We start from the raw sequence: 16,609 nt of genomic DNA on the forward strand, positions 1-16,609 counted from the left end.
TGTTCCATGGTTCCATGTGTTGTAGCGTTGTAGTTTTTGTTGACAGTTTCATCTGCCGCACGCATCATCGGCAATTTTGCACAAATAACAAATTAATATTTACGTGATGACAGCGTTTGTTGCACGGAGGATTATATCCCACTTGCACGGAAAAAATGGTGGGAATTTGCTCAACCGTGCTATTGCCATACGATTCAATGGTACACTGCCAAAAGAACAATTATCTACCGAAGAAACAGGCAAAGTTCCAGCACCGGTACCCGGAAAAATACAAGCTGCAGTTCTGACTAAATTCAATGAACCATTCGCCATCGAAAATGTCGAACCCCCAAAATTGATGAATTCTAACGAGGTCCGGTTTTAGTCAAATATTACTCATCGTGTAGCTATGACTGGAAACGTGAATATTAACCTCAAAATTCAAAAACATCTCTGCATGATTCTCCAGTTATCAGATTTCTAACATGTATTTTTTAAATGTATAAAGAAAATAATATAAAAAATATACAGAAAAATGATTAGAATATAATAAATACGCGGAGACTCCATAAATAGTTATAAAATTTTTCGATTTCCACAGGTCCTCATTGATGTAAATTATTGTGCTCTGAATGGCTCGGACATATTATTAGCGGAAAACACTTATATTCACTCACCCATTTTGCCAGCAATTCTAGGCTATGAGGTTGTTGGAAAACTTTTGCAAGTTGGTGAAGAGGCAAAAAAAGAGGGTTTTAGAGTTGGTGACCAGGTGGTTGCACTTAATAGAGAGCGTTGGGGTGGACTAGCTGAACAATGTTCAGCAGAAACTGGAGTAAGTTTTTATCTTAATAATTATCTCATTATGCATCATGTCAAACCTATTAATCCATTCATAAGTATGAAACGCTGAGTGATAAAAGAAAACCAATGATTTTGAAAAATTCCTCTAATAGAATCTTGACGGAACTTCCAAGATCTTTCATTTGAAGTTATTGACATGAGAGTAAAATTTTTTTAATTCATCACCAAAATGTAACACCATATTTTGTGATTGAAAATCATGGAATATTGTTTTCAGGATATTTGGAAAATACCAACTTCATTGAAAATGGTGGATGTCGCATGCTTGATGAATTCTTACATGAAAGCATTGATCGGTTTACAACAGCAAGCGAATCTTGAAGAAGATGAAATTGTGTTGGTTAATGTCGGATTAGGAGGCGTAGGACTGGCAGCTGTAGACTTGGCGTCAAATGTATTTCGATCACAGGTCGGTGTGATAAATCCACTATTTTTCTTTAAAAATCAGCCGGACTAAAAAAATGATGATCATCAGGTGATCGCAGTCACTTTATCGGAGGATAGATCTAATATTACGCGGGAAAAGGGAGCATTTGCTTCACTGAAATTCGACGAGCGAAAATTAATGAAGCAAATCGTTAGTGTGGCAGCGGAACGAGATATTGCTGGAGTGTTCGAGGGGGTTGATGGAGAACATTTCAAAAAAATTTTAGATCGGTAAGTTTTTTGGATCCTTTTGTCTTTCCAAAAGACGAAACGTCGATCAACAAAATAAATTATCTCGAGACGAGTGAATAAAAATGAAACGTAGATAAAAAATTCACAAACTTCATACAATTGCATAAAAATGATTGGTAACTTTCATTTTTTTAGTTTCACCGATATTTACAAACCAGAATTTCAGAGAGAAATGCTTAGAGATGACAATTTTTCTGTTCTGGTACAACATCTCTCACGTGAAGGTACAGAAAATTTATGCTTTGTCGAATTTAAATTATTCGTATGAGAATTCTAATTTATCGTTGTGTGGAAGGTCGTGTGATAATTGCAGGGATAGCGCCAACCAGAAACGACGAACAGTCAAAAAGTAGCATTTTCACTCCCAGCAGTATCGACATTCGGCAATACAGGAAAAAGGATCATAAATCCTATCAGTAAGAGAGAACTCTAGAAATGTTTAATTTTCCGACGTTCCAAATAATGTCATTAACCTTTTTTTTCATTACAGCGAAGCGGGTGAAGAAGTTTTAGAGTATTTTGAAGAAGGACTCATCAGTCCATCGAATTCGTTAGTCACTGGTCTTAATCGAGTTAACGAAGCTATTAAATTCATGAGTGAATTAAAAAATTTCGGCAAGGTACATTTTTAAAATTCACTAAACAATTTTTTAAGAAAACTCGGAATCTGACACTTACTGACACTTTTCCATTTTTTTTCAGGTCGTTATCGATCTGAAGAATAGAGACGCTGGAACTAAAGTTAAAAAATAGAATTAGGGCTGGAGTTTAATATATATATTGGAGAATTTTTACTGCGATCTTTGCATCATTCAATACACGCAAGCCATTTGCAAAGAAAAGCTAGGAAAATGTTCAATGCTCCGTTTTGAAAAATGAAAACTAAGGCATTGCAAAACGGAAGTTTCGGTAGCCATCGAGGGGGAAGTGATCTGCAGAATTATTCATTGACGAACTATCATCAACATCATCGCTTATTTTTCTAACAGAATATATCCGATTTCACGTGAAATGTTCTATCAAATAATTGTAAATAATCCCAGAAAGTATTTATGAATAAAAGAAGTTTATTTCAAATCCAAGGATTCTTTCAGAATTGATTTTTTCTCATAAAATTTTACTGATTTGAGGAAAAAATGATTTTTCATATCCTTTTTTATTGGAATTGGTCGCATTTTATTTGGAAACGTTCCAAAGTCGGAGCTTCAAAAAATTGAAAACGATCGCAGATTTCAACAATCAATCTTTGAAAATGAACAGTTTCCACTCACAATTTTGTTTCTTATTCCGTCAGAAAAAAGTTATTTGAGCAAATACAGAACCCAATAAATCATGTACAGTTTTGGAAATATCTTGATTTTTTTTCGTCTAACTGGATCTAAATTGAATTGCATTACTAAGGCCGTGTTCCGATATTGACTGTGAGTACTGCGAGTACGTGCTTTGGTATAGGGCTTACAGTATCTTTTCAGCATAATTTTGTGTCATCTATTGTTCGAAAAATAGATAGTAAGTGTATTTGCCGCATATCACCCAGAAACAACACAGGATTCGGCTCGTTGAATGAATATAATGAATTAGAAAGATCGTTGAATCCGACAAATAATTCGACGAGTTGAGAAAACCCGAATGTCAGAGTGCCAAAAGATAATTTAGCATTGGTAGATAAATCGGCATCGTAACAGTTTACATTAGCAACGCCAGTACGTCATTATCGATTGCTCAATAATCTTTTATCGAAATAAACTGAGAGCGGTATTTTGCTGCATGCGCGCCATTATCGTTACGCGGACTGCAGTCAAACCGTCACGTTGGTTTTGTGAGGCAGCAGCAGCACTATGGCGAGTAAAAGTCCACGCTGACTCCTACGAGAAAACTATCATTTCTCTCGCTTCATCACTCGCCTTTGTGTATATTTATATTCGAGCTAGATATAGTAGAAATACAACCGGTGATTACGTTGTTTCGAGAACAAATGATAACAAAGAACTCGGGGAAAGGAATGTACACGAAGCAAGTATGTTGCCACGCGTTCGGCAAAATATACGTTGGCACAACAACTGGAATGTTTGAAACGTGTTAAATTACCAGTAATGTCTTTTTACATGTTTCTTTCAGTTTTATTCCTTCGTGTCTTTTAATATTCGCACTCTCACCGTGAAATCAGAGAAGTAGTCAGATCTAATCCATGAGAATTTCAATTCGAAGAAATCGTGCATTTTATTGAGGAATGTAACTTTATACTGTGGGATTTGGACATTTATTTTGACTAAACACGATTTTAAACTGGGCTCCTTATCGTCGAAGTTTTACAGGACTTAATGTACGAGACTTTTCGAACAAATTCACGTAATCGTCGTACCCATTCTTCGATTTACATTTTATTGGTTATGATTTCTAACGATATTTCGATTCAACGGAAATATATTTAAGGACTTGGAAAATTGTTGGTTAATGTTTACACACGAATAAATTAATCGATCGCAGATCGCACAACTGCCGATAATTTCTGTTTAATAATTCCTCTTGAAAGACATCAAGTTGTAAAATGTGAGGCAGGAAATCGAGTTCGTTCTTTTTTTACCAGACTTCTTTGTACAAATTCTTTAAATGAACTTTGCTCTCTTATTCGACGTGACACTGTCGAAACGATCGGAAGATGAAGCAGAAATGTACAGGACCAATCCTGTAGAACGTCAAATTTACTAAAAAAAGTTTCCGACGTCGCTAGCTTCATATCCGATAAGCATTTCGCAGAAAGACTTCGAACGCTCGCTTCCCGAGAAATTTTGAAAATTCCGGTTACTCCGTCAACTGCTATCGAAACCGAACAACTGACGGAGACAGAAAACAAAACAGACGTCGGTGACTTTCGTGAAAAATGTTGTGCCCTTCAAATTGTTGCGATGTGATTTTGTTCCATCTCCAATCGTTTTGGCGGTCGGCGGTGTGCACGTCGCGACAATGGAGGAACGCGGTTTGTCAACAAAGGTTATGAGAGATGAAACGAGAAACGAAACGGTGAGCACCGTTGACCACTCGATCTAAAACTGTCTACGTATAATCATTTGAACATATATTTCTTGAGATTATCGTTCACCAAGCTTGACATAATAAAACCGTGCAGTCGAAGTCGTAACGGTTTTCCGAGCGCTTGAAATCGCGAAGGGTGAATTTCTTGACGCGACTCGAGTCGCTGTGAAGTGAATACGGATATAAAAATAGCTGATTTCGAGTTACAAGCAAAGCAATAATTCCCTCGTAAGTGCGTTCTCCCACGTTTAATTTCGCGGATTTCACAACTGCAAAAAATCGCCTTCGTATGAAAATTCACCCCTGTCGCCTCGCGGTTGATTGATTTACGAGAAATAAGCTCATCTTGGACGAAGAGTGAGAGAAATCGCTCGAATGACGCTGGTTGGATAAGTGCGTGGTTGAAATAACGCGCAAAAATGCGCGCCATTCATATATATAAGCGGATTTTACGAGTCTCCGAATCGAATCGTTAATACTGAACAAATGTTTTTTTTTAACAATTTTTTTGGCGTCAATCACTCCTGCGCATTTTTTTGATCACGTCACACAACAGTGTTGATTCTTTCTTCTCGACAAAAACTAAGAAATGAAAAATGTTTTTTTATCTCCAAATCTTGACCAGTCAAATTCTGTTCAAGGACGTAGAATTTCCAACTGCGAATGAAAAAATCAGCTTTCTCTACCGCGTCAAATATAATTCCGTAGTATTTATCACAAAATCTCGACGAGTCGAAAATAAGACAGCACTATAAATCATTTTTCGAAGAATATTAAAATTTTTCATAACATAGCAGGAGACGAGAATGAAATCACAAAATGAAGAAAAAGTTTTAATCAAATCACGAGACGAGATCAATCAACAAAATAGTGAAGAGTTCATTATTCCGAGGCATAAATATGTTTGCGAATGAAACTGAACGAAATCACGATCGTAGAATTAAAAAACCCGAAAAATTCTCGTTCCCATAAACATTCAACGATCACTACTGTCAAAAAAAAAAAATTATAATTTGACGCAATCACGGCGAGTTACACGTCGTGATTAATCGTGAGGAACGACACCCGTTACGTTTTCGATTCGATCTGTAAATCTCGTAAACGTTTCAAATCGGTCTCTGAACAAATGTGCCGTAAGTGGAGTCTCGAAAATCTCGCGTGGGTGTTCCACATACTTCACGGAACGCGATATACACTTTTTTTATCCATCGTGCAACAATACCCTCGAAGACTAATGTCGTTATTGACCTAACTTTCGTGTGTCATTACGTAAGCAACAACTCTCTTTGGTTTGGTGAGCTGTCCAAATCCCTCGTAAACGTTCAACGAACGTGTTGTTACACAAACACTTATTTTATTTATTGCAGCTGTCCAGTGCACTCTGAGCCTTTTCTTCAACAATTATAATTTTATTTTGTTAGAATCGTTTCTCTAATTTCGATCTCCGTACATCGCTAGTGCTCGGAATTCCAGGTGGTGCGTCGTTCGGCATGTTCGAACTCTCGCAATGTCTAACGGCGAAAAAAGAGTGGATCGAACAGTCTTTTTTTGGCTCAATTGGCAAAAAATGTCTCACTGATTTTCTGATATAATGCTAATAAACTAATAAAAAATGATTGAGGTGCACGAATTGAAGGTGAAAACATTCTATTATAAGAAATTTTTAATCATTACGGTAGTGTCAAAATTTTCTCGGAGCGACCAACGACATTACGAGACACACAGCGCCACGAAGTCTAGAGCGGAGATTTCGGGAATTTACCAGAATCTTTCGCGGGGACCGCGGGGACGAAAACCTTGTCGAATTTTTATGTAAATTTTTCGGACTTTGACATTTTTTTCCCAGACCAATCGATTATTCATTTCAAGTGCCAAATCAGCTTGTGTTTAGCAACAAAAGTGCAGGAATTTTACGATTTTTTTACTTCACAGCTTTCGATGTTTCCCTAATGGAAAACTGTCGAATTGTTGGATTACACACGTGAACATATTTCGCGCGTGGGAGGTTACTTGCAAAAACATCCCCCGGAGCAACAATCTCTCGTTGACACAAAAAAGCGTCCGATGCGATTATGATCACTCGATTAAGTTACTATACGAGCAATATACGTAGATATGCTGGACGTCAAGGGCTCAGCTGTAATTGACCTTGACAGGCCGTCACGTCACCCTTAATTTATGCATAGAATATTGCACTCCGAGCAAGATAAAATATGGTCCGAAGCTTAAAACCAGAAGGACGAGGTTCGTTTTACATCGCTCTGTATTCGTGCCCTTATTATATTCATCGTCTGATATAATGGCCAACATATGTAATGGTGAGTAATCCATGCGAATAAACTACGTGCGCCGTCCGAACTTATAAAGTGTGTTTCGATCGTTCTATTCAGTCCTGAATCTGTCAAAAATATGATCGAATTTCATAAAAATGTTTATTTCTCAATTTTTTTCCTCAAACCAAATTCATTTCAATTTTTCAACCAAATTCATGAATTAAATTGCTTCGAAAAAGCTTTCTGAAATTAAAAATGGGGTGAATTTTTTTTTACGAATATATCTAACTCCGAAGTCGACAAGTTAATTACGAGTGCTTTTGCTATCGACTTAAATAAGATTTTTTTAATCCAATTTTTCTGCATATAAATTCAATTTTTTCAATTTCGAAACGTTCATTCAAATTGCATTTACATTTTTGGAATAACAATTCAAATTTGGAGTCGATATTACCTTTTTTTTTTAATTTAAAAAAAAATCAAATTTTCGATTTCACGATTTATTTTCTGTTCCGCAGGTTAAGGAGGGTCGATCGCGACGATACAGTGTTGCCATGCGCCAAACCATGTTAAAAATATGAAGAATTTAAAAATGATAAGAGTTTTATAAAATTTGGTAAATGTGTTCTTTAAAAATATGAGACAATATGAATTTTTAAATATTTTTTTACCACATAGCTCTCGAGTAATTGAACACTAAAGTTCACGTCTATATAAGCACAGAGTTAACCCTACACCTCATATGCCTTTTTTCATACCCTCAACCTCATGACCGGGGTTCGAACGCACCCCATTTTTTTTCTGCTTATAAATCCGGTCCTACGATGCTAAACTGACTTTATCCTACACCATTTTCTTCGTTTTTTTATAACGAAAAGAATGATGTATTATAAAAGTAATTTTAATTGAATTTATATATAAAAAAATCCGTCGATAATCATTCGATAATGTCGCTTGTTGGGACAGGAGCGTAGTTTGAAGTTCGCGTGGGGTGTGCTCACACCCCAGTCATGCGTTCTAGGGTTAATTAACATGTATACAGTTATACATATCGTGCACAAGAACTTGGATTTGACGCTCAATTATTCGATAACGATGTGGTAAAAAAATGTTTAAAAAATTGTATTTGTATACTCGATGCCAAAGAACGTTATAAAAAAATTTGATAAAATTGTCATTATTTTGATTTCGTGATGCAGCCTCGCCTTGAAGAGTTCAGTTCCTCAACTGTCGATGAGTGCTCCGACAATGGTCGCAAACGAAGGAGAGAAAAGTGCGAGGACGAGCGACTTGGATGGATTTTTTTGAAGTCAGATGAATTATCGATAATCGATGGTGCCAAGAGAAAAAACAATCCTCGAAGCGAATTGAAGGCCAGGACAGAGGAGTTTTGTTTCACTTCCATCGAGGAACAATTATAAACGCAATTACGCTTTATTTGTTCTCGCTTAATTGACAGTAAGGAGCAGGAGAGTGAATGCGGTAAGGCATTTTGCGCGTGTGTGTCTCGGCACTCGGACTCGGAGCTACCGTCATAACGCGGGGTTCAAGGAGATTGCCCGAGGATAAAATAGCGGGTGTGGTGAGCGCTACTAGATACCGCGTTGGCGGTTGCCCCTTTCAATATAAATTGATTTATCACTTCGAAAATCTTGCTCTCGTTGAACACAGGCCAGTCTCGTACGGGGTTGAACGCGAGCCCGAGTCGGCTGATAGACAGCGAGAAACGTCGATTACCGCTCGTGTTTTCGACCAAGGACGCGCCTATGCGCAACGGTCACTGTTAATTCTCGTTACTGTTAGACCTCGATGTGCGTGTACGTAAGTGTGAAACGGAAAGCTCGATACTTTTTTATTGACATGCCTCGGTTGCGAAATGTTGCGAGATTCGTCGACTCCGGAATGGACAGTTTACAAGATTTTGCAGAGCATTTGTTGAGAAAACGACCGATTCGAATTAATTAAACGATTTCTTTTTCAATTTCACTTTTATCAAGGAGGAACATCAGCTTCGCGTAAAGCGAGGCTATGCAAATACGAATTTCATTGTTTTTATCTAAATTATCTAGGTCATGTGAGCCACGACGCTGAAGTTTCCAACGTTGGAGTCCAACGAAATGAACGAAAAAAACGTTTTTAATTCACCAATTATTTATTTCACGAATCGTTGGCGCAGCTTGAAAAACTACGAATCGCAAATTTGGCAGGGAACAAAATAAGAGAATTACTGGAATTATTGGAGAGTTTTTTTCGATCATTTCGTTGGACTCCAACGTTGGAAACTTCAGCGTCATATGTGAGCCCTGTTTGCTTCATACGGGAGTAACCCCCCAAAATACGCCATTTTTTGGTGGAATTTATGTGACCTGTATAAAAAAATGGCGGAATTAAACGACCTCGAATTTCGCACACATGTTCTTTAGAGTTCAAACTGTGGAATAGTACTTTTTTTCTAAACTGTCAACATTTTTTATTTGTTTTTGAGTATAAAAAGATGGGTCTGTGGAGTTATTTCCTATGCGTAGGTGTTAAATATTCGAGGTTTGGTAATGATTTACTAAAAGATGGCTGAATTTAATGGATTTAAAATTGGAGAGGCCATAGAAAATACATCGAAAAATGTATTCTAAAAGTTTCATTAAGCTATCACCACTTTTCTCAAGCTGATGTTCCTCAAGAAAAAAAAATGAACGGAGGTCTTTCTATAGGAGGTAGCAAATATGCAAATGTCAAAAGAATAAATAAAGGTGAAAATTGAGGCACAGGGTCCGATTGTTCTTCGAGTTCGAGTCACCTTTCGACCACTCGGTCGATCAACAGTTTTCATTTTCCTCAGACATAAGATAATGAAAAAAATAATTGCTTACCTCAAACTTTGTGTATCGTCCGACAACCTTCTTCCCACAATACGAACGATTTTTCTAAAACCACTTCAATTTCTTACAGCTCACGAGACGATTTGGAATCGCGTAAACACGAAGGGAAAGATTCAACTCCTAAATGATGCGACTGATCCTCGAGTGACGAGGTTTTCCCTGGAAGCTCATCGACATCGATCATCCACGAATAAAATGAAGATCGAACCGATTCCTTTCCGTCTGCACGTTCCGCCCAAGCGTGCCTGCGCTCTCCTTCGAGACTTTTTTGGTGAAGAGCGGAAAGAGGAGATGCATGTCTATGATCGCCGAATTGGGACGTATAATAATGGAGAATTACGGAGGATCGAAGCGGGCTTGCACAATGTGAAATGACCGGCGAACGAGAGGCAATCGAGAATTTGCACAAAGCGAATAAACTTTCTCGCCCTCGTGTATACACGCGGGGATATACGTGTATCGCGTCCTTCGTGGCTTTACCGCTCGACATTCACCGCCCGGTGGATCTCTCGTGCTTCGTTTTAAATAGCGGCGAGGACTAATTTTCTCCCTTCGTTTTGTTCTTCCTCCTCGTTGTTTGTTACGAAAGCGTGGGTGATGTTGCGCTCCGTTTACGTCCCGAAGCTTTTTCAAGGAAAGTGAACGTTTCGCGTGCGATCTGACGTCTACCTGCCGTGCCTCCGATCGGCGAGCACACCTTTTCGTATTCTTTTTCTTTAATTTATAAAAGAACATGAGAAAGCAGATAGGATCGATCCTTCGTGAGGTCACGGGAGAAGGCTGAGCGTCCGCGATCGTGAAAGCCCCGGTTGGCTCGCGTATAGGGCCAGGGTCGAGCCCCTTGTTTCTCGAAACTCCGCGACGAAAGTCGACGGATTTGTATCGAGGCTTTCGAAAGGGGGGAGTGTCGAAAAATCCTTGCGAAATTCGCTCAGCGAGGTCCGCTCCTCGTTCCCGGAAGAGGGAGCGAGCCTCGCGGAGTCCGCTTGACCCAAAGGGGTCACGGAATGTGTATCAAATTCCGGAGCTCGAGGGCCGAACATTGGCAAAAAGCGTTCGACGCTTTGCGTAATTCCGTGGCTCTCGGAGCGACCGAGTCGCCGTCAATTTTCTTTTTCCTCGACTTTTTTGCCACGCAGTGACGTAAGATTATTCCCTGGAGAAAGGCCGCGGGTGACAAATCGCTTTTTGGCGAGAGCACAAATGCTCCTCGGATCTCAGGCTTCCGGGAACAGTATATAAATTGACAGAAGGAATGATAATTCTTGCTGCAGTTTCCCGGTACGACTTGCCACGCGAATACTTCGTGTGTGCCTCGTTGACGTTTTTTAAACTGCGAAAAAACAAACGGTTTCCTTAAAGAGACAGAAAAATATTTGCTCCGAGTATTTACCACGCAGAAACAATGCCATTCGAGTCGACTTCGGCGGTTATTAAAGACCGGTCATTAAAAACTTCACCCGAATGCATGCTCCGAGTGGACGCGTGTCCGTGTGCAAACGCTCGTTCGTTCGGTACGAGTGTGGACCGGGCCTCGTTATCACGTCGTTAACGCGATCAGAGAGGCAGAGTTTGTGGCGGTGGTTAATATGAAAGTAGAGAAATTAGGTATTCGAGATCGATTTTTCTCGTTATTGTTACTCGTAATTTCACGGTTCGTCCAATCGACGATGTTGAGTTATGAAACTGCCATATTAAACTGTGAAATCGGGTTGAACTCGTAAAATCAAATATTTCTCATTTAATTATGCGGTTGAAAATATGATTGTGCTCCACATAGGAACATGCCGAGAAAAAAGTTCATCGTTGAAAAGATTCGGATGAAAAAAGATCAACAAATCCACAAATATCTGTTATTACAGTCGAAGCACACGAGAATATAACAAAGTAACGTAATTTTACGATAATCGGAGGCGGGGAAAATCCGCTTCGCGGTCGTATCGTCGTTCCGTGCTGGCGTTAACGATGAAAAAAGGGAACGGATATTATTCTCTCGGGAGGCTGCTGCCGCCGCCGCTGCTGCTCGCACTGGGGATTGTTCAGTGGGTCCAAGGTGCGTTGCTATTCCACGTTTATTTGCCCCGGTATTTTACTCCACTCCATGAAGTGCGTATATCTACGGTCGCTTATGAACGCACGATGAAGTATCATACTTTAACCAACTCACATCGCACTCACCGCATGCCTCTATGTATCTCGCATTCCACACTAACAAAATCTATGTGGGTCAGATTCTCACCCTTTGGAATTCGGATCAACATTTTTACCATTATCTAAACCAAGATCCTCAATAAGCTTTTTACTCCTTTTTTCTATCACTAAAAAAGAGAAAAAAACAGTAAGAATTTCCATTTCATTTTCAAGTAAATTTCTAATAAAAACTTTTTAATTGCCTATTTTGCTCTGAGGAAGCTTTCAACTGTGCTATTTTTTCCTTCGTAGTTCACAGAGTAAACATTGTAAAATTTATGTTGACTCGACGATGTACTGTTAAGTATTAAAGCTGTTTTTCTACGGCTAGTACTGTTTTAACAATCGAAATTTACTGCTGAACATGGTCAAATTTGAGGAGCTCGAGAACAAGAGCATCGATGGTCAGAAATTCATTTGCACGTAAGAATTAATAAATATTATACGATACAGAACCTTGCTGCTGTGGCGCCATAGTAGATTTTACTGGAATTTTCTCTCCTTGTAGAGCTTCTGCACTAAGAAAAAAATCCTATCTCAACTAAATCCATTTATTAATTTCATTAAACTGAATAATGAATTTTTATTTACCAGATTTACCACATCGACCGAACTACCGAAGCCGAGTGATCCTGGTGCAATGAATATTTGCTTGAATCTCAATTATCGGATCGACTGGATGATAATTTTTGGGATAAATGCACAAATTATTTATTCGATGATATTTTGTTGCCTTGAGAATTGTTTAGACGCACCAAAACTTTGTTGGTTCGACCGATAACTTGTGTCAGTCTTTTGGATGAGAAAATTGCTGTCATAGAAAATTCGACATTTTGCAAATCATTATCAAATTAGTTCCCCTCGCAGAATTTTTTCTTCGCAAAAATAATGAAATCTCGATCTTTGCTTGAATTATTTAAAAATTCTGGATTTTTCTCATGTTTTCAGGGGTGGAAGTACAAAAAATTGAAGCTCTTCGACGTCTCTTTAAAGATTCGTTCTAAGATCGACGAACTGCGTGAGCGTTAAGAAACTTGAACTCAGAGCCTGTGAATTATACCCTTTTCTACGTCAATTGGCGATGCGAACACTCGGTTCGTAAAGTACGTAGATCTTGGAGGAAAATTACGACACTCGAGCGTTCCGTGTATCTGCATTTGTGGCGTACGCACGAACCGGGTCCACAGTATAATTCACCAAGGAACATATCGCATGTGGGAGCCGCTACCATTGTCGTCCATGTGACCGCGTGTGTCGCAGTTCTCGCATAAGTCACACTCAAAAGTAACGGAAATGCTCGCCTGTACGTGAAAATATGCGCACAGGAGGCTCAAGAGTTGTCGCAAATTTCAAAAGTTTTACTTAATTTCGATTGCATTACTTTCCAAATATTCGATTATTGAATTATGTGCAAACATTATTTTCCCACCATCGAATACGTTGAGAGGAGCAACGATATTTCGGAATATCTTTTACACGCTTTTGCTTCCTTTATCTTTGCAATTATTTTCTCAATTACCTAATTTTTTATGGCGTTGTCATTCGATGTGATAATTTTTATTTATTTTTAATCAAGCCTGTTCACGTTTCAGGATCGAAGAGCCGACGGCAAGACCGAAAATTGATCAATTTTTACATCGTGGCCGGAACGAGAATCATCCTTAAGGAAAATGACACAGTCAACGCTCGCGTAGCAATGCGCCCGTGGGCTTGTGACGGGCTAAACGCAGTTTCTCTCCTGCATAACATGGAAGTGCAGCGCGTATACGTGAGTTCGGATATGCGCTCTGTGCTGGAAAGAGTGAACGACAGCAGCAGCAGCAAGGAGAGATACATGTGGTCGCAGCTATTAGCCTACCTATGTGCCGTGCTCGCATACCTAACGTTCAATTATATAATGCCCAACGACCCCAATAATATCAGGGCTATACTGTCGTCAGTCATCGTACGATCGAAATCGACGTGTCGAAATGAAAAATGGGCTGAAACACGAAGTAAAATCATACCGAAGCGGAGTTTAGTAGAATTTTGAAGAATGGAACGCTGATTGATCGAATCAAAGTGACAGAAAAAGCTTCCAATGATTCTTCAAAATTCAAATTCGTGAGAAAGTGAAATGGTTGAGAATTATTTTTTCGTTGCATAATCCACTCGCCATTCTTTTAAATATGATGAAGTTTAATGTCCTATACAGAGACGAAAAATTTGCAACTCGTGAATGCGATATTAGAAAATACAAAATCAACTCAAATATGAAGTAAACCATCGATACCATCAGAGTAGAATGGATTTAAAGGGATGAAACGTCAGTCAATCTCAATGAGCACTGGTAAAAAGCACCCACTCGCAGGTCCTTGATTCAAATTTCTAACGTAATCACAACTGATAAAAACTGTTTTTTTTTTCACGAGGTCACGCGAGCGCGGGGATTTTTAACGATTGTAATCGATCACTAAGGAATTTTTACCGCTGAAAAGTCTCGTTGTAAGATTAATTTCATACAGTCATGGATGAGATAAAAAGTTTTGAAAAGTACAAGTGCAAATTTACACCAGTGCGGTGAGTGCGTGACCTCAAAGGGAGTGTGGTGCCTACGGGTTAAGTATAATTGAAAAAACGTATAAAAAGATTTCTCAAAGCGCTGTAGCTGCGTTCGAGTAGGATTACCAGTTAGAAAGAGCTTCATAACTCGTAATTCGAGAGTGTGCTGAAAATTGACGAGGGAATGGAGAAAAAGAGCGACGAAAAAGTTACGATAGAGTTTTTTTTCACGTGGGTTCATCGTGGGGCGCAGGAACACAAGAATAAGGCGTAAAACCTTAGCGAGACGATGAATATATGTATAAGAGAGTGCGGAGGAGAGCGATCTGAGATCTGATTAATGGGCTACGATTATCGTGTCGCGACATCCATGTAATTAGACGCCATTCAGTTCCTCTGTATTTGGCATTTGAACAGAATCGAGGGTCGTTCGATCCGACGAATTCGCCATTTTTTCTTCCATTTTTTCAACGTTTTCAACATTAGCGTACATTCACGCATAAATATAAGTGGCGCACTCGTAACACACGCCCAAGTGCTATCGCGGGGTGATTTGAAAAGCAAAACTGGCGCGCGCGCGCGCGGTGCCGAGACGGGACACGTCGTTGGTCTTGCCACCGAGAGCGTAGAGAAAGGCGGCCACCCACTATCTTACACAAGAGTTTCTTGCTCCAGTTTTATCGGCAGTGTGTCTCTGAAATATCTTTCCATTATCTATTTTTTCTCTTGAAATTCCTAATTTATTGTTCAACGTAATGGAGCAAAGCGTTCCGAGTCGCATCGTGCGGCTGGGAGCCTCGAAGTTTAGCGAGATCTGCGGAGAGGCGGAGGGCGCCGAAAAGCATGAAAAACGGTCGTGAGAAGCTTTTCGAATGAATTGTAAATGACATTAAAATCTGAAGGTAGCTCTCGGACGGAGCGCAACAGTTATTGCGTAACTGCAGCTCCCTGATATCGGGCAGGACACAACATTTTTAGCGTCAGGTTACAAAAACAGGTTTGCTCCACATCTTCGTACCGGCAGCACGCGAGCGGTCTCTGGTTTTCGTTTTTTCACTGATATGAGAAAACCCGCTGCGGAGAGAGAAGAAAAAATGAGAAATCATAGGAATATTGTCGTGGGAGAAAACGTTTGCGCGGCGAGCTGAAATAAAATAAAGAAAAAGGATTTTTAAAATATCGGATAATAAGAAATAAAAAAAAAAATAATAAATGGAGTGCTGTCGGTTGAGCAGCCAAAGCCGCGAATACTTTGCGTGACTGGGAACGTGTAATTGCCGCCGGACATAAATGAATTCCGCAGACGGAATGAATTCAGTTGGTCAGCGGCAAAAGTGTTACCGTAGCACATAGCAAAATCCCATAGATATATGTATATTTATGGATTTGTGTGTAAAAAAAAAATATCGAAATACAAGTACAAATGAGCGTTATAAGGCGAGTGTGTGTCGCGAAGGCCAGCAGCTTACTTTTCCCTCCGTTCTCAGCTTCGCCCTGTCCGTCTCACTATCCTTATACACCGCCAATATCCTTTCGTTCCTTTCCTCAGTTCCCGTTTACTCCCAACTAGCAAAACTCATATGTGGACAACACCGGACGCGCAATTAAATCTTCGACTTCGAGTCGATAAATAATAGCTTCAGATTTCACGGAGCCCCGACTACGATTCACAGACTCCCGAACTCGATCCCTTGATGACGCTGAAGTTTGCAACGTTGGAGTCCAACGAAATGATCGAAAAAAACTCTCCAATAATTCCAGTAATTCTCCTATTTTGTTCCCTGCCAAATTTGCGATTCGTAGTTTTTCAAGCTGCACCAACGATTCGTGAAATAAAAAATTGGTGAATTACAAACGTTTTTTTCGTTCATTTCGTTGGACTCCAACGTTGGAAACTTCAGCGTCGTATCCCTTGGTGAGAAATAATGAAAAAAGGAGAACGAAAAATTTGGGCAATTGGCATGAAATCTCATGATAATTACAATTTAATAATTTATTATTTATTTATGTTATATTTTGTAATTGTTGTCGTAAATTATTATATTATATTAAATTATATTATAATAATTAAAATTGATAATAAATAAAAATTGAATAAAAAACGTTCGAATTCAGTGAGCGAATTAAAAAAAATTCAATACTTTTTCAAATTAAACTTGTTTTTCTTTCATTGAT

General features: G+C 39.1%; 1 protein-coding gene and 2 long non-coding RNA genes across 5 annotated transcripts; 2 read left to right on the plus strand and 1 right to left on the minus strand.

Moving 5' to 3' along the window:
- The first annotated feature begins 6 nt into the window (after positions 1-6).
- Positions 7-2,603, plus strand: LOC122418437 (quinone oxidoreductase-like protein 2). 2 transcript variants are annotated; one of them, XM_043432660.1, is made up of 8 exons: positions 7-352; positions 581-814; positions 1,061-1,252; positions 1,319-1,500; positions 1,657-1,745; positions 1,817-1,937; positions 2,012-2,141; positions 2,224-2,603. In XM_043432660.1, the coding sequence occupies exons 1-8, from the start codon at positions 107-109 to the stop codon at positions 2,272-2,274; spliced, it is 1,245 nt and encodes a 414-aa protein (XP_043288595.1). In that variant the 5' UTR covers positions 7-106; the 3' UTR covers positions 2,275-2,603. The 2 variants fall into 2 exon arrangements, with proteins under 2 accessions (XP_043288595.1, XP_043288602.1); XM_043432667.1 differs by lacking the exon at positions 7-352 and adding an exon at positions 393-479.
- Positions 2,604-8,066: 5,463 nt separating this feature from the next.
- On the plus strand, positions 8,067-14,384 carry LOC122418471 (uncharacterized). Of its 2 annotated transcripts, none has more exons than XR_006262508.1 (5): positions 8,067-8,409; positions 8,499-8,648; positions 9,774-11,756; positions 12,842-13,196; positions 13,486-14,384. It is a non-coding gene; the product is annotated as an uncharacterized lncRNA (long non-coding RNA). The 2 variants fall into 2 exon arrangements; XR_006262511.1 differs by having other exon boundaries at positions 8,499-8,644.
- LOC122418480 (uncharacterized) lies at positions 11,989-12,526 on the minus strand. Its single transcript, XR_006262512.1, has 3 exons — positions 12,485-12,526; positions 12,350-12,411; positions 11,989-12,021 (listed from the first exon to the last, which is right to left on the minus strand). It is a non-coding gene; the product is annotated as an uncharacterized lncRNA (long non-coding RNA).
- Positions 14,385-16,609: the final 2,225 nt, after the last annotated feature.

Source organism: Venturia canescens, chromosome 1, assembly GCF_019457755.1.
Source record: "Venturia canescens isolate UGA chromosome 1, ASM1945775v1, whole genome shotgun sequence".
Taxonomy (NCBI): Eukaryota; Metazoa; Arthropoda; class Insecta; order Hymenoptera; family Ichneumonidae; genus Venturia; species Venturia canescens.

Bases quoted from the DNA above. Each gene is read 5' to 3' on its own strand.
- LOC122418437 (XM_043432660.1), top strand. From the start codon at position 107: ATGACAGCGTTTGTTGCACGGAGGATTATATCCCACTTGCACGGAAAA. The intron at 353-580 runs GTCCGGTTTTAG...CGATTTCCACAG, and splicing joins AATTGATGAATTCTAACGAG to GTCCTCATTGATGTAAATTA. The intron at 1,938-2,011 runs GTAAGAGAGAAC...TTTTCATTACAG, and splicing joins AAGGATCATAAATCCTATCA to CGAAGCGGGTGAAGAAGTTT.